Source organism: Bactrocera tryoni, chromosome 4, assembly GCF_016617805.1.
Source record: "Bactrocera tryoni isolate S06 chromosome 4, CSIRO_BtryS06_freeze2, whole genome shotgun sequence".
Taxonomy (NCBI): domain Eukaryota; kingdom Metazoa; phylum Arthropoda; class Insecta; order Diptera; family Tephritidae; genus Bactrocera; species Bactrocera tryoni.
This window is the reverse complement of record NC_052502.1, coordinates 3,676,541-3,701,185: the sequence shown is the minus strand read 5'-3', so window position 1 is coordinate 3,701,185 and position 24,645 is coordinate 3,676,541. Positions and strand designations below refer to the sequence as shown.

General features: G+C 39.2%; 1 protein-coding gene across 2 annotated transcripts in view; it reads left to right on the top strand.

Annotated features, from left to right (window-relative positions):
* Positions 1-24,645, top strand: part of LOC120774198 (dorsal-ventral patterning protein Sog) — a 77,634-nt gene that overhangs the window by 44,901 nt on the left and 8,088 nt on the right. For both annotated transcript variants that reach the window (XM_040103639.1, XM_040103638.1), the window contains exons 3-4: positions 9,870-9,979; positions 13,862-13,994. In XM_040103639.1, coding sequence (XP_039959573.1) covers positions 9,870-9,979; positions 13,862-13,994 — 243 coding nt within the window. The remainder of the gene's footprint in view (positions 1-9,869; positions 9,980-13,861; positions 13,995-24,645) is intronic.

The window sequence follows — 24,645 nt, the reverse complement described above, 5'->3', positions numbered from 1 at the left end:
TGAGCACATTGAGCGACGAACGCATAAATACAAATGGCGCCAACGCTTTCAAAACTAAAATGTTGAATATTTATAGTTTTGTATTATTTGCGTGCTATTCAAGCGCTTTACCGCTTCAACACCTCGACACCTCGGCGGCTCCATGCCAGCGTACGACCTCCTCACCTGCTAAGCTTCTGCCTGCTTACCTGTTACCAATTAACACCAACAGCACTCAGTTGTGGGTCACCGCTACCCCCTGTCCGACGGCTGTGCATTAATCTGATAATAAATGCGATGTCAACACCGTGAACGCCAGCAACGAGCACAGCAAGCGAGCGATAGCATTGTCAATTGACTTATCATCTTAGTGTTGCTAACTAACCAATCTGCCTCCATGTGCTCGTTTGTGTGTGAGTAGACTGATATGCCGTATTAGGCTCCAGCAGCGTTGTAGGCCGCTCAGCAGACTCGTCGACAATCAAAAGTTGCATCTGGTTTTCATAAGCGCTTCATACGTCAGCGTCCTTTTATGTTAGCGAAATGACTTAGCGCGATTAGCCGCATACATACATACATACATACGTATGTATGTACAGATCTGCACGCCCGTACGACTATTTGTACTTACATACATATACATACATAGTATAATCAAGCACATGAGTGTTTTTGCTATCAGCAAATAGCACGTGAATACTAATTTGTCTAAATTTAAAGCAGAGTGCAAACAAAATTATTCAAGCTGAAATTGTTATTCGCTCGTCGCCCGAACTGGCCACACACACATGCATGTATGCCTATAGTATGTGTGTGTGTGTGTCGCGGCCCCGATACTATTGCGTCGAATTAATTCTAACATCTTTAAGAGCTTTCTTCACCAACACCACCTTGCGTATTTATTTTTGTTGAAATTTTAGCGTTTTGTCATTTGTTTGTTGCTTTTGTTGCGGTACATAAAATTTGCATTTGTCGCTGCTTATGCAAATCGCTGGTCGTTTTCTCCGTCTTTTGTTCCACTCATGTACTTTCGCAGTTAATTTATGTGCCACTGCGGTGTATTCCGTCGACCCGTCCCGCCACCTCGTCTCTATTGTTATGAGTTTGCATAATATGTACGTTTGTTTGTCTGTTCGCCTTTCAGCGCTTAGGAGATCAGTGGAAGCCGCGCTTTAAGCCGCTATTAAATAGCCATTTGTTTTGAATTTTAGTGGCGTCAACAGCGATGCCGCTTAGGAGGCGCCTTTCAAAGCTGAGTTTTGACTAGTCTTTTGTCAATACCAAATTAAATTGAATAAAAAGTAATTTACTTTGTTGGTAATGCAGTCATGCAACAGTACTTAATGAAATTAACGATTCCTGGCTATAATTAAGCAAACATTAAATGTTTTAATTAATTCATTAAAATAATGTATACAAAATATAATATTGATTAACTTTTTTTCTGAATATCGCAAAAAACTTAAGAACATCTTATTTAATTTAGTAAAATGCAGCTGAAGCTTTGCATATTTATTGGCTCTGTGATTTGGAAAATCCTCTGCAATCAAGCTTAAAATTTTAGGTAACTAGTTGCACTTCCATAGCAGCAAAATGGCATACTAGGTGTGTTCTAATAATAACGGCAATTTTAAAATTTACACATTGTACAACTTTACACGTGTTTGTTGTAAATAAATAATGAACTTTTATTTGATGTTTCTTGCTTTGCCAATAAGTCAAAAGCCAGTGCAAATACAACGCTGTCGCAGCGCCGATCGATCAACCGTCAATTGTAGTGAAGCGCGTCTATGACATTCAGCCGCTGTCCGACATCGCACGTCAGTCTGCCGATCAGCCAGCCAGCCAGCCAATGAGTCAAGCAGTCAGTTAGAAGTCACTTACACACTTGCTCAGCGCGATGCCATTGCGTGGTGGCAAATCATGAAGAGAGGCATAAGCAGTGTACAGCAGTGGCGCTAAGGCTGTCACACCAGCACCACAAGGAATGCCAGCGAAAATGTCGAGCTCTATATATGTACATACATACATATTTACCCATACATGCATATGTATATGATAAGTCGGTGTATGCGTATGTGTGGGTATGTGCATTGACATTTAATTTTTATTTGCGTAATTATTTTGCAGCTGTCATTAATGAGTGCTTGACACTTGTTGGCGCCGCTGTTGCTGCTGGCGCACACATTCGCACACGCCTGCTCGCATTGCTGCTGTCAACAGCAATAACAGGGCGCATTGCCATCGCGGTGCCCCACTTTCCCCACCACAAGTGCTGTGTGCCCCGCATTTGAGGCCACCGCCAGTGAATTCATTTGCTAAATAGAAATGTAGCAGACAACAGCAGCGCCGACAGCGGCAGAAACAATGGGCATAGTGTTAGCAACCAGCCCAGTTGCAGCACACACATACTAACATATGTAAAAAAAATATATATTTATACATACATACATATATACATATGTGTGTACGTGGAAATCAACAGTTGCGATTAAAGCGTAATTTGTTTATTTATTTAACAAGTGCACTTGTGTGTGTGTGTGTGGCGTTCGAAGCAATGGCTATGTAGGCCATTTCATTCAGCATTTCGCGATGATCGACAACACGCTAATCGCGTGGCAAGTTGTGTGCGTTCATGTATGTGCGGTTGGTTGTGTGGAAATGAAGCGAATGCGTTGCTGATCGATGAGCCTGGCGTGTGGAAATTTTGGAAATTTGTCAATGTCAAGTTGTGCATTGTATTGAAAGATTTTGTAAAGACAGATACATACATATGTATGTACTCATATTCGAGAATTATATGTTTTTATGTATTTGGTAACCGTCAAAAAAAGCAGTCACAATAAATGAGTTTCCGTCTTTGCGTGCCGGAAGTGTTGCCGACTTCAGCTAATCGCCACGCTCAAATTGAGGTACATACATACATATGTATGTGCTCAACGAAAGTTGAGTGCAATTTTGCATTCGCCGCTGGTAGTAATTTGTAAAATCAAACACTTCCTACGCTCGCTCCAGCACGGCACGCTGTCTCACAGCGATTTTAACATACGTCCACGGCAATTACATAAATACATACATACGTACATACTTAAGTATGTATAGTAACTGCCACACAAAGTTGCGAAGAAAGCCTAAGTAGGCGTGAAGCGTTACGGCTCTTAAGAGCTTAAGAATTGAATAAACTTATTGCTGCAAATGTTGTTGCTCTTGCGAAACAACTAAGAAAGTTTTGTGTTTGTTGTTTTTTAATTTGTTTTTTTTTTTGGTACAATAAAATTTGAAGACTCTCGCTTGAAGTAGTTATTTGTTTAGAGAAATATTTTCATATGACGGCAGGAAAAGAAATTATAAATAATTATGCAACCAGTTGAATGCAATCTGCCACATACTACAAATATTGTTTATGTATTGACACATATTAAAAATAAAATGTATGAGCCAATGGCGGAGCGCAGGCCAAATTCACCCATGGCAACTGTCAATTTATTTCTGAAAATTACAAAATCCTACGCTCGCGCACACAATAAAAACGACCAGCATCCACAAACGGTCGTGGCAATAACAAAAAAACATGTCAAGTAAACGCATCGAAAAAATGGAAAAAGCCGCAAACGGAAAATAGGCGCAAAAACGCCAAACAAAATATGGCTAGAACAGAAAGGCCTGCATGTGACTTGCGTGCTATTGCGTGTGCGTCAATATGCCCATGCGTCAGTGTGTGCTTAGTGCGCTTGGCGGCTGCTAGACGCCACTTTGGCAATTTTGTTGTTGCAAACATTCAGCCTACCTAAATAGTGTAGCGCTTATTGCCGTTTTATGTGCATAAAACCACAGTTACATATGTACGTTTGAACATACATTAGAGGTACGGCGATGCGCCGGCAACAATTGCGCCCACTTTTTGCCACTTTGGGCCGGCAACTTATCTGTCTGCCAATTTGGTTGTCGGTGCTGTTGCTGTTGCTGTTGCTCTTACTATTTTTGTCCGCCTATAGCTTTGCAGTTCATTCTCAGTGCTTACTTTTTACATGTTTTGACTATTGTAGTTGTTGTTTTTGTTGTTGATGCTGCCCCATCAGACAACTTCCTACATTCTCTAATTCAATTCAATCGACATTTGCCCACTTTGCCTGCTTGTCATTTGCAATGGCGTGTGGCCGCTGCAGCGCCGCTGGCCAACAGCTCTGACGTCCAAGAGTCGACAGTCGAGAACCCAGAGTCGACAGCCGATTTGGTCGGTACGTCGCGCACTCTTTTGATTTATTGCTCTTGCGTGGTAATTGAAGTTGCACGTAAATGTTTCACAACGCCGCCAATGACCGTTTCCTCTCAACTTTTGCGCTTATTTTGCTATTTCATCTGCATCTTTTTTGGCGCGGTCGATTGAGCGGATACTAGAGCGATTCGCTTTGGCGCCACTCGAGATTGTTGATACATACAGCTGTTGGCAGCTAATTAGAAACGCTCCCTTTATTGTAGGCAGCTGATGAGTATAATGATAAAAATTTTTGATATACCGTTATTTATATTCCAATAAGTCTTGCATCGTTCGTCTTACTCTATTTACTACTAAATTCACTCTGTTTTGTAATTGTGAAGTTAAAGTTCTTTTATTTTTTCCCAAATAGTAAATGCGTTACGATATAGAAGGTGAATTAGGTACGATAGCTAATTAGAAACAGTTGTTTAAAGAATTAAAATTCCTCAAGGTGTTAATTTTTTTTTAATAATATTACTGATACATATATGGTAAGCGTGTGTTTCAGAATTGTGGTTTAAAATGTATTATTCACATTTTTTAATGAGGAGAAGCTACAGCTGTACACCTACCCTTCGCATCTTTATTGTTTACCTTTGTCGGTCTTGAAAGATGTGCAAAAAAAATTTCAAACAAGGCGAAAAGCTCAAAATTGCCCGCAAAGAAATAACCCGAAAAACTGCAACAGAAATAGGGCGCTGAATTAATAATATCTCGCGAAGAGGCCCAAATTCAAGGTGAATACAATGTTCAAATCTCCTAGAGAACAACTGCCCGGCGTTTGGTCGAATCTGGACTTCACGGCAGGGAAGCACGCAGGAACCCACTTCTGACTAAAAATCGTAGAACCGACGCCTAGACTTTGCCAACTCTTATTGGTCTTAGACAGCAAATCAAAGGAGGTATGTCGTTTGGAACAATGTAACAAAAATTAATCGCTTAGGTTCTGATGGTCGAAGGTATGTTCGTCGTCCAATAATTCAAGAATTTGATCCTCGCTATATTCCACGTGTAGTTGAGTATGGTGGAGGATCAATCATAGTGTGGGGATTTTTTATCTGGAATGGTGTTGGTCCAGTCTATAAGATTAATGGAATTTTAAACAAGGAGAAACACGTCGACATCCTAAAAAATGTCACGCTGCCATGGGCTGAGGAAAATTTTCCTGTTATAAGGAAGATAACCACTCAAAGCATACGTCTAAGTTGACACAAAAATCAAAATTCTATCAATGTTTGGGAGTGGAAATCGTCCAGCCCAGACTTAAACCCTATAGAACATCTCTGGGTGATGTTAAAAGACCCGTATGCACCAAAAATGTCCTAAATATAGGTGTTCTTTGTGATGAAATTAGAACTAATTTTAAACACAATTTTAACGAAATTAAAACGAATTTTAAACAAAATTTTTACTATTAGAGTTTATGTTTAACATATGTAGGTTTCAATAAAATAAGTGAAAATACATTAAATATACGTGATTTATTGGAAAATAACGACATTTACTTCAAAATAGGTGTCGTTTCTAATTAGCTGTCAACAGCTGTATGTATGTATGTATGCATATAAAAAATTGTTGCTTCGCTTCAAAAGTGACATCATGCAATGTATAGCAAAGTAATGTAAATAATAGCGAAATATTTTTCGATTTCTTCTCCCTCCCACTCATGCGATTTATTTCCCTCTCTCTATCTGCGCTCACCGCTTTGTCTACACTTGTATTGTTTCGCTTCCAACATAGCATTCCAACACCCTTTTCACTTTTCGCCACAATTAATCATCACAGATTTCTCACCTCACATTCTTTCATTTTGTGATAACAACAAAAACAAGAAAAGAAACGAAAAATTTTTAACACAAATCCACTTCGGCCACAGCCACAATGCGCGCCAATCACCGACAGACCAGGCGTAATCTTAAATGATTTTCACACCATTTTAAGATTAGTTGTTGAAATTTAACCTCAGGGACCCTGCCAGTCAGCCAACAGCAAACAGCCAAAGATAAAAGTATACTTATTGTGAAAAATGTGTATGAATAAGAAGACAAATGATTTAATTTCAAGCATTCCGCTGTTGCCTTGACACCTTCGTATGCCGCTCTGTGCTCTGCGTCACTTTCCCAACAAGCCTATCTCCTCGTCTCCTCTTTTATTTACATACATATGTATTTCTTGCTGTTATGCACGAGTGTGGCGTGCGCGTTCCGTCGTTTATGAGTGTGACCGCAGGTTGCTTTCCATTTGTTCGATTTCGTTTCTTCAACACCCCGCTGTCCTCTTTGAAGTCATCTCGTTTTCCATTGAAATGCCCGATTTCGACTTGCTTCATTCTGATTATTAATTTGACTTTATTTTATTTCTTATGTTCTGCTTTTGTTGTTGTTTTCGGCTCACTCTGGCCTTTTTCGTGTGTGGCACATGCAGCTTATTTCTGGAATTTTTATAACCCCACACGTTCGTTTACATCCAGTACAACAATTATCTGGATGATTTTTACAGCTCATTTGGATTTTATTGCCGGTCATTTAGTGTAAATCAATGGTCTGATTGCTCATGCGGGTTTGTTGTGATTGTTGACAGCAGCAGCGCAACGCCGGCGTGTGATTGATTGAACTGCAATCATGAAACCACGTTGGAAATCAACACGGGCCTTCTCAGGCTGTGAAAGAAATTAAACAAATTAATCTGAATTAAAAGTTTAAATATACACTGAACTAAATATAACTGATGTTTTAAGTGTTGAATGCATGTATTATATGTACATATATACATAGCTAATCAGATATGTTAAGATCTTTCGTGCATTTCGGTCTCGTTCTCAGCTGAAATTGACGTTAATGTGTCAAATAGTGGGGTTTAGCGTTAACACGGCGGCTGCGTGTTGCCATAAACGTCACTTTCATACCATCAAGAACAACAAGCAGCCAACTCGTTCATTATTACACAAATTGTACGACTTGTTGTTGTAGGAAAGCGTTGCATTTTCGATATTACTTGGCTTTAGGCTATAGATTTTCGCTAGATTTCATGTCAACCTGAAACCGTTGCAACCCGTTGGATGCAAGGAAAAAATGTGGGAAGCCATACAAAGCGGCCACACGCTTTTAAAACTGACAACCAAGCTTAATTTTTTGAGCTGTGTGTTGAATCACAAGTTTTATTTGCGAATTGTAAGCGGCTAATGGCGACAATTTCGTTGTGATATCCCGTGTTAAGCACTCGCCTTTGAATTGTGTGCTGTGGAAATTTGGGTTCCCTTTTTTTAATAATATAGAAATGATTTTTACTCTCAATAAAATAACTTTTACTTGGAAATTAAAAATAGTGCTTAATTATTAATTATTTCCGGCATATACATATATACAAATTATACCAAAAATACACGTTCAAATGCAATCTACAGTTTTAAAGTTATTCTGCTTTTATTGTACTAATGACAAGATGGAGTGGAACATTTTTGATTTTCTAAATTTTAGCATTCAGCACAATTTTTATTTTTAATTCTTCCATAGCACAGTATTTTTCATCATTTTAGCTTCTATTTTTAATTTTCAGTCATGTGAAATGATTTCCTGAATAAAAGTAAAATCGAATTACATTTTGTTTTTATTTGTCTCATCAATATTAGTCCTAATATTTTATTTGTTAGTTAATTGCACACATTATAAAAAGCATGCTCTAAAGTAAATGCTATTAAATTTAGTAATTGGCTCTTCTGTGGCCCCAATTAATGTCAGCGAATGATAATTAAAAAGCGATGCATTAAAATTTATAATAGAAAATTTCTTAGCAGTATACTATATTTCATAGGCACTTATCTTTCCGAATGATTTCACTTTTGCATTATCAATTTCTGTCTGTATCCATAGCTGACTTCACCCATTCTGCGCCTCTCCTCCGGTCTCTTCCGCGTAGAGGCGGATCAGCGACTAGTGTCCCTGAAAATTTTTATTCACTTCTGTTTCATTTGTGCTGCTTTTAGTTGCTGTTTCCACTTTTTTTAATTTTTCTGCTCTTGTGTAAGGTTTTAATTTTCCGCGTCTGTGTGTCGCTGCTTTATTTATTTTTCCAACGATTTTTTTCAATATTTTCGAAAATATACATCGTTAATTAAATTTAAAATCATTTCTTTTGCATTTCTCACCGTCTGATGTGATCGCGTCTGAGAGGCGGTTTGCTTATTTTCTCCGAGTTTTTGCTTGATTTTCGCGGGAAAGTATTGTATAAAAATACACAAGACGTAAATTTCTTTAATTAAATTTAAAAGATTTTCTTATTTATATGTTACGCGTGGTTGTCTGCTGCATCGCTTTTCATTAATTTATGTTAGCAAAATGAGGTTTATAGCTGAGTGAAAAGCAAGCGTACATAAAAAAATTAAATAAAAATCAGCACAATGAAAAATAGACCAGCAAAAGGGACGGCATGGCATGGAGGCTTTGCCTCCGACTTATAAGCGAAAAGTGGCATTGATGACGAAACGCCACTTGGCTGATTGTTCGGACGACGAGTCGACTGGTCAGATGTTCGGCCGCCGGTCTGTAATACGCTGGCTATCACATAAGCATTGTGGAGTGAATTGTGCCAAATTGAATTGAACTGAATTGAATGTCGTTGAGAATGAAATGAAATTAAAACTTCAATTGAAAATTAAAAGCACTACTAAAAATCAATCAAATCGGGGAGATATAAAATGAGAATATAAACAAAACGAGCTAGACCACATTGTGAGTTAGTGGGTGGATGGGTGTAGGCAGGAAGGGGGCAACATATACAGAGCCACAAAGGCAGCAGAGTCAACTCATCATCGACGAATATCAATAGTGGCAAGTTTACGTTGATTGACTGACGCCAGCAATTTTGAGCAATTTATTTGGCTCGGCTAGTGCGCGATTAGAGCGCAGCGACGCAACGCAACAACACAGCAGTCAGCTGAAATAAAGGCAGAACGCACAGACAAAAAGCCAAAAGCCAAAAGCCGAAAACAATAAAACTATAGACAACAAAAACACTAACAACCGTGTAACAAGCGATAGTACGTAAGCGACCAGCGCCACTTTGGTGGCAACAAAGCAAAGGAAGCAATTAATTTTAAGCAAATTTCGTACACGGGTGCAGCAACAAATTCAAAAGACTATCCACATACTTATTTATTTATATATATATGTATACATATGTATGTAGATATGTAAAATCGTCAAGCAAATATTTTATATGCTCTGAAATTTACAGGCAGAAATCAAATGAAAAAAGCATAAAAAATTAAAAAAAAACAGACAACATGTAAAAACAAAAGCAATGTTTGTATGTATTGCCGAACCGACAAGCTGACTCAGCCTTGCAAGGCAATTTGTATGGCGGAGCTATGATTTGGGTTAATTGCGGCTTATTGGCTTAAATTGAAATTGCTTGCTGATCACTTACGAACCGAAAGAACGAATGCGATGTACGCATAGATAAGCGTGTTACTTCGCTTATATAAGCTTGAATAGTTTTTACAGCTTTAGCTTTTGTTTGTGTTGCCAAGCGCCATTAAGAAAACAATATGTAAATTTAAATTTTATAAAAAAATAAACTCAAATTTTATTATTGGCATTTCTTTAATGTTACATTTTTACTTCTTTCGTTACAGTTTCGGAATGTCAGTTTGGCAAGACAGTGCGGGAGATCGGCTCCACCTGGTTCGCAGATCTTGGTCCACCATTCGGTGTCATGTACTGCATCAGATGTGAATGTGTAGCGGTAAGTGAAGATTTAACAAATATTAGCAAGTGCTTTCGATCAAATTAAGAAATTGCAGATTTTTACACAACAATTCGACACGTGCTTTATTAGGAATAACCGAATTTGCAATTATTTCGCACTTTAATTTCATTTAAATTTTAGCACTTAAATAGGTTTGCGGTTCGTTGATTTTTCTGTAGCCGCTACGATCGGCTTTTGCATGCGTGAGTAAGATGCCGCAACGCCATGGCGTATGAGTAACAATATTCTCACGTCTTCTGTTTGGCGTTTAACTTTTTAGAATATTAAGTGTATTTTATTGCTTTTCATTCTGTTAAATTTATGAGCAATGCCGACATGATTGATACGCATTTTAAAGGTCCTTTCACGATGAAAAATGTTTGCAAATTGCGACGACAAACTATGACACAGTCCGTAGCAAGTGGCCAACCACTATAGCAACAACAACAACAGCAGCGATAACACAACAGACACACAACTAACATTTATAGAAATTAACACACCGAAAAGTATGCAGTTGAGACAGCAACAAACAGCGGACGACAGCCAGAAATTGTTAAATAGCGAAGAAAAATCGCATGCCAAATATAACACAATCACACGCACACACATATACATATGTAGAAAGCATATATGTACATATATGTATGTGTGGTATGTAGATATGAGTGTAAACACCATGTGCCTTTTCGCCTCACCATGGCCCATGGTATTGGCTCAACACTTTTGACTTGTGGAATTCGGCGTTGAGTTTCTTCTCTCAGCGAATTTTCAAACTATGTTTATCCATACATACGTACATACACACCTACATTCATATAGCAGGCATCATGTATAATTTAATGATTTACTTCCAAACATACTTTGTTCTAAAATTTTTTGGCAATTCGCAAATGCCCTGTCGCTTACGGATTAAGTGATTCTTTGTTGTTTTTAAAAAGCTTACTAAGTCTTAGTAGTTCAAAAATTCAGTAATTATTATTGTTTGAGATCTGGTATTTCGAAATATCATAACTTTGTGCAAGTGCGCTCATACACGCTTTTATAAACTCACTGACATCGTAATGGCGGCTAATTTGATATGAATAAAGTCCACACAAAATAAATTGACTTGCGGCTTGTGGTTGGCGGCTAGCGGTTGGTGCCTCTAGCGTGGCAGCTGACTTTTTGTTAGTGACCTCGCCCAAGTTCTGAAGAAATAACATAAATAAATTGTCCCCATAAAAGCATGTGGTTGTTTTCGTTAAGCACAAACTTCGCAGACGCAGCTTTCTTCGTGAATTCGTACAACTGTACCTTAAGTACCCATGAGATGTGAACTCTTTATAGAAATGACATTTATCTGCGGTTATTTTAATACAATATTTGACTTTAATGCTCAGCAGTTCTGTTTGCTCGTTTATGAATATAATAGCGCCTTGCTTTTCCATTCGTACTTATGACATGAAGGCTCCACCATCGGGCACCTTTTATATCCATACATACTTATAAACAGTTTTAGTCACTGCAATCGTGGTATGCAATGAAACAGCGGCGTGTGCCACGCTCGAGCGCAATATTTTAATGAAACAAAAAAGGAAAAGTCTACATATCTGCATGAGCAACACGTTGTCGCTTGACATTTAGAGCAAGTAAACGCCGCGACAACAGCATATCCACGCCCCACTTTCAAACCGAACATGTACTCAACTGTACTTAGCTCATGGATGTGGAGATAAAAAAGTAATCGCCAATGCGTGAACTAAACAATTGTTTTCTTTGTAATTTGCTGCAGTCACACCACCAACATTTTTACGCCTAGCACAAATGCAACAATAGTATTTGTAAAATGCTCAACAACAACGACACAACAAAACAGCAAAAGCGTGCATGCGCCAACAGCCGGGTTGGAGTCAGGGTAGATTGGAGCTGCTGTTAGGCGCCAGCTGCCACCGCTGCCATCGCTGCTATTTCTGTTTTTGCTCCCTTTGATTTTGCTGCTTAAGTGAGCACTGTCGATCTAGTTGGCACAGCGGCGCGCCGAAACGCGTGCGCATGCGCATGTGCACACGCCTAAACTGACCCGACAACTTACTAAGAAGGCAACAACAGCAACAGATTGCAAAGACAACCGAGCAAAAAGCTGTGAATTGTGAACAAATTATAAAATTAAAGCGCAACGAATTCGAGGTGGGGAATTTGTCAACCACAAATTGGTAGCAAAAAATGTTTAAAAGTTAATTAGCGACGATATTAAGAGTTGTGTGAATCGAAATTCCGAATAAATATGCATGCATTAACACAAACTTACCTACAGCAGTATGTAAATGTCTGCTTAATATGCGTATACATATAAATACAGATTATTTATGTAAAAGAAATTCGAATATTTAAATCTCTATTTTTAGTTGCAAATTAATTTTGGTAACAGCGGCGCCAACCATAATTTCCATACATATATTCGTGAAGCACACATGTCTGCCTTATCGACTCGCTAAATTTAAACATAAAAGCATTTAAATAAGCGTTAACATTAACTAAACACAATTTGTTGGAAAGAAACATACACGTACCTATAAAGGGTGTCACAAAATTAACCCAGGATCTTAATTTGCCGACATTTACATAGCAAATGTTGACAACACTAAAAAGTTTCAGATTAGTAAAACTGGAGCTTTACATTATACAACACGATTGAAGAATATTTCAACATTGAAAGCTTGGCGGCCGCAGTTCGAAAATTCCATGCAAAATATTTGCAATAATATTTTAACTTTGTCAATTGTGAAGGGATTAATAGAAATGGTGACAAATTTTAATCTTGCATTATTTTGGGGACACCCTTTATTTATGAATAAGCACACATTATGCATCAACCAACAGAAGCGAAAAGCCAAAAAAGAAAAGCCTGAAGTGAGTTAGAAAAGGAAATTCAAACTAAAGGATTATGAAAGCGAAATGCAAACGAATCTTTATATGTAATATTTATGTAATCTCGAAAGTGAACTTCATTTCATGCTACTTCCATTAAAACAGCAAAGCTAGCTTGCAACTAATTGAACAAGACTTCCGATGGGCGCGGCTGAGGAGGAAAATAGAAGAAATATGAATAAGCATTTAAAAGAAAAAAAAAACATTTTAATATGAAATGAAATCCAAACCAAATACCAAAGGAATAAACTTAAACAGCACAAATGGCAACAACATACATGGTATGTACTTTACAAGAAGCGTCCAGTGCCTGCTGACAGACTGAAATGGCTGGCGATGAGTGGCGCTAATTGTAAGCAACAATCAAGAGGTTACCCACACAAACACACATGGTTCACATATACGATGTATATTTCCACACAGCAACACAGGGCCACTGAGGCGCAGAGAGGCAAAAGCGCGCTATAACCAACGCGCACTTCTCAAACAATCAGTAAGGTTTTACAGCGCAGCGGGGCATTTAAAATTCAAGTTTACAAAAAGTCTGCGAATTAAATTGTGCTTACATCAAAAGGGTTACATTGCCGACAAAAGCCAACACGCCGCGGCCCAGCTATATCGCGTACCAAATACCGCCTGGCGCTTGTTGGCGCCACCAATAAAGAAGTACTCTGCAACAAGTTGTTCTGTCTACGACGCCGCGACGATCGCATTTTAATTTCGCAATTTAATTATGCATCATCAATACACAACCATAATAATTGGCTGGGAGAAATCACGTGGCCACAGCTGCTTTGCATACAGACTCACACTCACATTTTCATGCTAATGTCTGTATATTTGTCGAATAGTTAGTTGAAAGCCGGTAGCAAAGCTTGTTTTCGCTTATGCGGCATTTTTACATAATTTTTGTTACTCATTTCCTTTTCAAGAAGAACTTTTTACTTATTTGATTTTACTCTCTTTCAGGTGCCGAAGAAGCGTCGCATTGTTGTGCGCGTGCAATGCAAGAACATTAAACACGAATGTCCACCAACATTGTGCAGTGACCCAGTCCAACTGCCTGGCAAATGCTGTAAAACGTGTCCTGGCGATAAAAATGGTAAGTGCGAGATTTCACTTGGTTTATAAAACGATTCATTGAATTCTATTCTAACTACATACATTTAAATGAAAAAGCATTGCGTGCTATAGTGAAAGCGTTGCCTCTGAGGACTTCTCAGTGCGTGAGACAATATTAGCAGATTTTCTTATCTCATATATAACGGTTATTTAAATAACATTGTAGACTAACAGCTTCTGTTTTAAGAATGAAAGTATATTTAATAAAATAAAACATTATTTTGGGCCTTCGCATTGCCTTGCGCGCTGTTGCCAGTCGCTATGTAACATTGTATGTGGTGTGTGAGATGACCTTCACGGATTTGTTTTCTTTCGTATTCAAATAGCACTTTCACTCCTCCCGCTGCTGACGTAAGATGAATCACAGCGCACATACAAGCTGTCGAGCGCGCGAGCGTAAACCAAAAAGCGTCTCTGATGGACGGTTTGTCTGGCCGCAAATAAATGAATAATAATTTCGGGCGACAGCGAAATTATCGAAAACAACTCATTTAACAAGCGTTCGCAGAGAAAGAAACACTTGTAAGCGTCTGCTACTGTGTACCCCACACACACTCACATATGCGCGATACCCTTTGCTTTGCCGCTGATAGCCGCCCTTGTGCACTGCACTGTTTTTTGCTGCTCATTTTTGCTGGCGCTTTTCTTTCATTCCAAGCGCTCTGAATATTCCGCCGAGTTAATATTTTGACATACTCAATTACCATCGTGCTTTTATCTAAACACATACATATTTACATGCCTATGTAGTCGTATGCGCCAATTGGCGCTTTGGGCGGCAAGCGCTGTTGCAAAGTGGTTGCGACAACAGCAAAAACAATGATTATGCTACACAAAGCATTTCTACCCATGCCGTTTGGCTTCTTTAACCGCCCCTCTACATATTTATGCATAGTGCTTGGTTTTTTACTATTATTTATGCGGTTTATACGTTTTCATATATCATCGAAATTTATGGCTGTGCAAATGTGCGTAGCAAAAGAAAAATTAACAAATTAAAAATAATATAAACTCGGAGTTTTGACAGCAAAATTTAAGGCATTACGGCGCACGTTAATGTTTTAGTGCAAAATTTCGTTTTTTATGCGAACATACATAACCACACTCCCGACTACACACACACACATACATACATGCACATACATAAATATGCGGGTGTGTGTATCAAAATTAATAATATTTGCGAAAATCTGCATGATTCGTGAGACGGAATTTTCTGTTGCTTTGCGAAATGTGAAAAATCACTACAGAACAACAACAATAATATCTAGAATATGGCTGTCATTGGTGGCGGAGATATTCAACAGCGGCGGCGTGAGTGAGCGTGAGTCGCGTCGAGACGACAGCATCTAATAAATTGAATTGCCAATTGTTGTTAGCCGTTATTAGTTTGTCTGTCTTTTCTTATTTGATGTTATTTCATTATTTCAAGCGAACAAAGGCAAAAACAGCATCGAATAGTGTTTTTAATAAATTGCGTTCGTTTTTTCTTGCCTTGGCGAATGTCAAACACATATTTTCCCGGCGACTCGGCGTCCATTTGTTCTGCTGTGCAAATATGCGTAGTATTTTCGGCATTTTCCGATAGTGTCTGCGCCAAAATTACACAAACTTCGGCGCGCGTTGAAGACAATGAAGGCAATAAGCGTGCTAGTTCCAAAAATCAGATATTAAGTCTCATAATTCTTATCGTCATAAATTAACTGAACGAGGTCGTATCCTATATATGCTATATGTGTTGATATACTTAACCCTATTCTAATAATGCTGAGTCCGTCAATTTAACAAAACATTTTTTATGATAAAAGCGTCTCTATGGGAAGCTTCTCCATCGCGAATTGCTCTTTGAACTGTGACGGTTCCAGCGTTGCCGTTTACAGTTGATTCTGTATCTTTTTTAAATTTATTTATTTAGTGCTTTTAATATAGTTTCTTGTGTGCTTTAAGTAAAAAATAGACTTTAATGGCCATCGTGCGCATCTGTTCGTATTTATTTTTGAAAATTTTTTAAAAACTAAAATGACTACAACATAGGCCGACGAATTGGACCAACAAACACCAATAACAACAAAACAAAAACAACATACAAATTGAAAAAAATTTGTATATGAAAAAATTTAGCGAAAAATTGTTGTTGGTCGTACAGATAAAACTAAAGCATACGCTCTCTGAAGTGTATGTGTGTGTTGCTGTCGGCTGCTGGTATATCGCAATACAAGTAGATTCGTGCTGTGCGGCCTGGCGTCGCTGGTTTTGCTTTAAGGTGGCGCTCACATTTGTATAATGTTTTTTTCTCGATTTTCGTTTTACCACAATTTAATTTATAACAACAACACATTAGTGTAACAACGGCGCGCAGCGCTCAAATGGGCGAGCACACAAATTTGTGGAAACAATGGACACCAGCCAGCATATTCCTTTCGTAAAATTATTAAAAAAAAGAACAAAAACCAACAAAAAAAAAATTTAAAAAAAGTTTAAAAATATCGGAACATAACAATTTAGAAACAACAAAAGCAAAAATCGCCCACCATTTGCAGCATGTGCCGTTGCTAGCGTTTAGTTGTACACCTCACGAGTCACCCATCCCCCCACAGCCCGACCGTCGCACCGCATTAATGCCATACAACACAAAGTACAACTAATGGCTGAAGCGGACAGCAAACAGCGGCTAGCGGCTAGCGGCCAGCGGACAACCAGTCACCACTGAGGTCTAGTCACCCACTTGCCAATCCCTCAACTCATGTGCCATATGTCTCATGCCATACTTAACACTAGTCAATTTTGGCTTTTGTCTTTCTAACTTTTTTCCAAACGAATTTGCTGTGTATGTTTTTTAGCTCCAACATTTTTTGGCCTTAAATCATATTATTATGTGGCTTTTATCTGTGCGACGGCAGAGCCAAGGCATCTAAACCAAAGGCAGAAGATCAACAGTGGCCACAAAACGACGACGAGCAACGCTAGCCGTGTGTTTCATTAAAGCGATGATTCAGCTCGACTAATTTTCTGCATGAATTGAATTCATAATTAGAATTCGAAGGCGTGTTCCAAAGACTCGCTAAGACGCTCGAAGTTAGCTAAATAGCAAAATAGCAAACGTGCGGGCGTCCAAATATACGAGTGCCAGTGTGTGTAGGTACATACATACATATGTGCTAATGGGAATACTCTGCATGGACCGAGGCAAGCAACAACACTATAGCAACGGCATAAACGACAGAAGCTATTGAACTGTCCAAAGGCAGCGAAAATTACTCATCAAAATAGTTACGCTCGAATTAATCTCTATCGCCGTTGCATTCCATCTTCCACACACACACATACATATGTAAAAATGATATACTATGAGTATGAATAAGATTTGCGAATCATATGATTGGAGAGGAACGATCTCATGATAGGGATTAATCGTGTCACACAACAGATGCGTGGTGAGTGCAATTAACGGTGTGCTTTGAAGATCTAAAGCTGTCTAAGAATAATTCGGAAATATCTTATGGAACATATCATAATGTATATACATATGTATGTACGTCTCGGTTAGATAAAATAATTTTTGCTACAAATTTTCATTTGAGAAAATTTTGACTTCAGCATGAAATTTGGTGGAAATTCAGTGTCTAAGCACAAAAGATTATGAGGGTAAACAATGTTTGTCGGTTATTGATAGAAATTATGACAACCACAACATTTTCCACTTTTAATTGTTGAAATGGTTTTTTAAAAAATTATATCAATTATAGATTTATGCATACAAAAATTTTTTCAAAATGTATTAAATTTTATAGCGCGATAAACTCGATGCACTAAGCGTACCACTGCTATCTCGCCAATAATTCGGTGCCTCATGACGCTCGGATATTTGGGCGATGCACTCGGTAGTGCATGTCGCGCGTAGTACAATCCATTGGCATGAAGTCATTTGCAGCACAATTACTTTCTGCAAATAAACTGCAGTCACAACAACAAGAGCGCGCTGTGTGTTTTCACACTTTTATTGCCTTTTAGCACAACACAAATAGTTTCCTTGGATGCTTGCAAATGATGCGTAAATTTCGCACAAATTGATGGCGGCATAAAGTCACAACAAATTTGCCATCAAATGCAAGTGCGCACGAGTGCGTGTGTGTGGTTGCGTGCGCGTTTGACATCTTCGCATAATGAACTGCTAAATTCCAAAGTAGCGCGCTTTTAAAAATAAATATAAGGCATTGGCAACGGCAACAACAACAACGACAAACGCAAACAAAGTGACAGCAAACATCGCAAGTCGACAGCCACTTGTGTGGCATAAAATGCAGCCGTTAGTGGCGCAGTGCGCCGCAACCAAATCAACCGCTCTCGGCTCGCCTTCCCAACTATGCTCCCCCCGGGTTCCTGGTGTGGCTGAGTGCCGCATTCATGTTTCCACCATGCGGCATCCGCTGCAACCTGAATCGCACGCACACTAACCGCAACGGCAACGACGGCGGCGACAACAACAAAAACAGCACGTTAATAATTAAACTGGTTGGCTGCGCCCAAACGTTGCCCGCCTGGCCGTTTGACCGACCGTTTGCCTGCACCGCGTCCGTTTGTGTCGTTGTGGCATGCAACATGCTGCGCACTCATTGTAACACATCATTAGTTTGCGTTCTGTGGTAATTTTTCTTGCTTTCGGTAAGCAGAAATGATCCAGTGACTTGCTATGGCCACTCCGGCGGCAACATCCTCGGCAATTTTTATGAAATAATTTAAAAAAAAAATTAACGCCAGTAGGGCGAGCTGAAGTAGGAGCGGAGGAGTGTTAACAGACAGAGAGGCATAGGGGCTGGAACGAGAACGTGCGCGCACACGCGCCGATGCGCACACAAAAAGAAAGCTGAGCTGCCGCTGTGGCAACATGAGGTGCAGATTAACTTGAACGACCTCCGGAGCTACATGCAGCATGTAGTTGCCACAACGAGCCAAAGCACTCATCAACAATGGCTCAGCTTGCTTATGTCACCGCTGTTGCTGCTCCTGCTCTTGCTCTCGCTCTTGCAGTTACTGTTGCTGTCGATGTTGTCGCAAACACGTCGACAATGTAGCAGAGAGTCAGATTTGTGGTAACCGCATAACCGAGTCCACCCACAGTTGCGGTTTCATGTCGTTTGCTAGTGTTCCGCTTAGCATTCCTGTTGCCAACATCATGTCGTGTGCTATTTTTTCTTTTGATCGTTGCATTTGCTGTGATCGCCGTTTACATTGCGGATGCTTTGAAGGCACTTTGGCAGCTTTAAGTAATTTTTCATTTATCATTATGCTAAAAACAAGTAGTTGTTATCGGTTTTTGGCTTGCTTCTCAACGCTACCGGCCCTCATTGAGCTTTGTGGCAATAAAGTTGGGGAATTTCCATAATTTCGTTGCTGGAAGTAGAGTTTGCTTATTTCAGTCACACTTACAATAAGCCGATGTAATACCATTTTTTTCTAAACTCTTGTCTTTGATTGACGAAATTGTCGCTCGTTTTTACCGTTAATTCTATCGTATATTATGATTACCTTTGCTTGGTTCTCCAGCGCAATTTCACCTACATGCCTTTCATACATAAAAGCATGAATATATGTTTGTATGTAGACGTAATTACAATAATCGTCGAGAAGTTTCTACGAATAGCACCAGAACGCTGTGGCATGCAACGCGTGCTGGGTGTGTTGTGTTGGAACAGCTGCACCCAGGTAAAGTAAAACAGTTCACTTTTTATATTTTCCGTTTAACAACAGACAACAAATGCAAAGAAAAACTCACCGTTCTCGTCAGCACACCACAACTCCAGAGTTGCACACAATTCGCCCGTTTATTGTACGCTGGCATCCGCTGCTTGTTTGTTTGCGCCCGATTTGAGTAACAAAATAATTGCACGTAGGAGGCCACATAAAAATAATATGGGACCGTGGTTCCAAAGTTGCTTTAGAGTTGTTCTACGCCAGTTTACGAAGCCAATCGCCTTACTCACCTCCACGAACAACTCCAAGGAAGGTGCGGACCGCTGCTAAAGACGCTTGCAAATCTCAGTAGAGCGGCGTCTATTAGCAGCGTCTTGTAGTCATTTTCTGCTCAACTACATAAATCTACTTCAGCAGCGACTCTTTCGATATTAGCAGCAAAAATTTCTGCCAAGCGCCAATTTTTGCCTGAAAATTTCACTTTTTATGCTTGCGCTGCTGCTGTCATGCTGCCAGCCAACCAAGCAACCAAGATGCATTCACAAGAAAAAGTAACTGTCACTGTGGGCCCCCACCTTCTCCGTGTACGCTGACATACATGTGCGCCTTGGTATTTCTTTGTGCACCAACGACCAACTGCTTCGCCAATTTCTGCCACAGCAACAAAGTGATGCAGCAATTTTCACCAGCAACACACGTTGGCGTAAGTGGCTATAACAATAACGCGCAAAGAGTCAGCTTATTATTCATGTTGTTGTTGTTCTTGTTGTCATCCCATTAAACGCTTGTTGCTTATTTAATGTCCGCTGCGGCTGCTGCACGTCCTTGTTGACCGAAGTTGGCAGGCAGTCACACTGATGCAGCAACAATAAACGCCGCAACATTCACCAAAGATGGATTGCAGATTTAACTGCAGCAATGATGCTTAGTATTTTGCGCCACGACAACAAAAACAATAACAACAGCAATGGCAATGGCAAACATACAAATATACGGCAGTCATCTTTAATGGCATTAGCATCAATAACAACAACACCAGCGCGCTTTCAGTCGCATGCTTGGACAAGTTGTGGCAGACAATGTTCATAAACTCGCTATTGGGATCTGCCGCGTCGCAGGACCGACAGCCTGTTTTTAACAAGCGTGATGGCTGCGTGGCAAGCATCAGTGGCGTTGAGCTTCATTTTTTAACATCATGTTTTATTTTTTGGTTTTGCTAATTCTTTGAAAATTCAGCTAGTGTTCATCACTCGCTATTGCTCCTCACGTATGTATTTGCACATACATATGTATGTATGCTCTTCGGCGAGTTGGAGTATCACTCAATAATTTCATATGTTTAGCCTACAACTTACACAAAAACACATACATACATATGTGCATGCTTACATAAATAGTTAGTGCCATAGTTTGTTTGTTGTTGTTGTTTGCTTTAGTTTTATTTTTATCATTACTTCTGAATACAATTAAGTACACTGCACTTCATTCGCCGGCGTTGCTACGGCGGCTACCACCACCATAATTGTGGTTGTTGCCGCCGCTACTGCGTTAACGCTTCATCATCAACACAATTGCTTCGTTAAAGTCGCCCATTTTTGGTTAGAAGGAATGTTGGTGCTTCGGCGAAATGCCAAGGCAGTTGGCCAGGCAACCGAGAAATGAACGAGCGAACAGTATACGAAGGCTTCCCACACACACACACAGTTCAACATAACATGGAAACGAAACACAGGTCTATAAAAGGAATGCTTAGTAAAAAATAAAAGAAAGGGAGCCGAGAATGGCCCAACGCAAAGGACGAAATCCTCATTAAAAAAATTTAATAAAAAATTCGATCCTACTAAACAACTGTATGGAATTACAATAAATAAGCATGCAAACATACATACACAAAAATTAAGCGCTGTCTATGCATTTATCGAAATGCCAGCCGTAATGGTTAAAACAACACCAACAAACATGAAAGCATCCAAATATAAAGTAGAAGAACGCAATGAAGCCGCAAAATGCCTTATTTAGTTAGTCCGACACATAGTCAGCCATACCAAATACCATAGAAATCGATAGATGCCAAATTGTGCGCTTATGTGAGTGCATGTGTGTGCGTATATACGCCTTGGCGGGCACCCATTTTTGAACACTTTTACCTGCAACTTCAGCGCCATATCCGCACATTTATCAGCGTCCTTATCATCGGCAGTGGCGTAGAATCTGTCGGAATGCCAAGATCACACACACACACACATTCACGTAAACACGCACGCTTCTCAACTCAAAGTCATTGTAATCATCATCGCCAAGCGCTGTTTCAATTACCGATGCTCATTTAGTGGTTGTGTTCTTGTTGTTGTTTATATTATTGTCACTGCTTTCTGCTGTTATCGCCGTCGCTTACGTTTCATTGTTAATTTATGCAGTTTAATGGTATTTTTATAATGACATAACTCGAGCATTTTAACGCTTATTAAATTATCTCATTTAACTGAACGCTGCCATAAGCTGTTTAACATTATGTCCTACCAACCAACCAACCAACCAACCAGCCAACAAACGAGTCAAGCGAACACTACGCGAGACAACAACAACAACAACGACCGACCAACAGTCCACCGCGTTGAGCTGTTCTACGAAAAAGGAAGGCACTGTTGTGACTGGGCCGTCTTCAGATGTACTTTTTGTTGTTGTTTTTTCATTTCTTTTCGTTTTTTTGTTTTAAATAATCGAAACGATAAAGAAGTAAACGCTGCTCAGCGGGCGGTAAGACAATTTTCGATCGACTGGTAGATAAATTAACACTAAAAAGTCATAGAGCAACAAAAGCAAAAAAGCTAATAACAGCAACAAAAAAATACAATGAAAATTAACCAAAAAAGGAAGAAGCAATAAAGAGACAATCAAATCGGATGAAGATAGTGACCAGTAACAGTCATTGCAGCCGCAGTGGAGCAAGACCGCGTTTTTCTGTGTAAAAATTATAAAAAGATTTTTACATACTTATAATAAAACAAAAAGTATAAACGGTGCTCATTTAATGTAGCAAAGTGGCAAAATGGCAAATTGCATTAAATGAGCGCTCCGTGGCAAAATTGCAACAAATCATCTGTTCTTCATTTATCCGTGATCGATTTTTCTATAGATATTTAATCAATTAATTTTAAAGTAATTAAATAATACAATATCATATTTAAATGTACTTACATTTTACAAAATGCTGGAAAATAGTAAAAATCTGGTAGTGATTTGCGACAAATTGCCATAAATTTCACACAAAATAGTCTCGCATAGTTCCAAAAAAAATTGCATGTAAAAATGAACAGTTGCTTTGCGATATTACGGTTTCTGATTGGCTTATGGCTTTTGCCTTCTTATCTTCCTTTATTAAAAGAAGGCAATATTTCATTAGAAATACCTTAAGGAAAATTTTATTGACGAGGTTCCTTAACTCGATGCAAGAACTTTTATGCTGTTTGAGCATTCTATGCAATTGAGAGCGAGGCAATTTGATGTAGACATCTTTTTACATATTTATTTATTAATTTGCTTGGAGAGCTCCTTGCTACAGTTTTCCCATATACACACTGTGTCCCTCAGCAACCTGCAAAAATCAGAAAAATTCTTGGTGCTCACTTTAAGTACCGCATTTAAAGCGGAAATCGAACTTACAAGGCAATGCATGCGCATTCATATAGTATATATACGAACATGTTTAGGTGCTAGTCTGTCCAATGCAATATATAAGAAATCGAAATGCAGCGAAAGCAAGGGCCATAATAATCATAAAATCAAGATATAAAACGAAGCGCAAGTGTGGAGAGTGGTGGAAATCAACGAAACCTTAACTCATCGAAAATGGAGCGCGCATATGGGTTATGTTTGCCGGCAGCGACGTATAAAAATACATTTGCTAAGATCGAGTTCACGGATTCCTTTTGGCGTTGATGTGAGCAACGCCTATGGACTACATAAATTTTAACTGAACTATCTGATCGCTTGATCAGTAAGCGCCACGTCCAACAATAAAAAACGTCAAACTATGAAGCCGACGCAAGAAGACACATAAACACGCACCGACACGCATACTAATGGCATAGCTAATGTAAGAGATAAGAAGTACATTTGAAATCCAGATAGTGAGGCCAGGGGCTTCAGTCGAACGAAAATTAAACACACATGGAGTATAGACAAGCAATTGAAATACATATACTTAGTAGTTTAAAAAACCTTCGGAATCCAAAAAATTGCGGCATCATGTAACGAGTCGTTTTGAGGAAGTCATAAACTAGGTCTGCAGTCCCAACTAGCCGGAGCGCTGCTTTGAATCACTGACCTGTCACCAATCAGCGATAATCAGTGAGAATCTTGGCATTAATTTAATTTGCTTCTTTATAAATGTACATCCCTACGACATTCCGTGCCACAGTTTATTAATGCAAACGCATAAAAATGCGATCACATGGGTGTAGGACTGTTCCCAATTAAACACAAAACTTAAGTAAATTTGTTAACCTCAGAGGAATTGGTTTTGGGTCAGTGATATTCAAAAACGTGTTAGAATACCTGCGAGCTGCCAGGAGACTAGAAGATCTACCAGCGCTTCATTAATCTTTTGGCATAAAAAACTTCATTAATACGTATTATACTTATGGCGAACAACAAAAGTCCGAAAATTCATTGAGAAAAAAATAAGTACACATTCAGAGGGAAATAGCTTAGCAACAGCCAGACAGCGCAGTGTAGAGCACCAATTCGAAAAGTTGAAAAAATAACGCAAGAAATATTCACACCGGCGGTAGTTATATGACCAGTGACAGCAACACTCGCAATGACACCGGCTTTGACACGGCCACAGGAATGTCTTTGATCCCATCAAAAAAGTCGTGAATGCGCCGGATTGTTGGTTTGACGCGTAGAGTTGCCTGCGTCCTGGCCGGCCTGGCTGA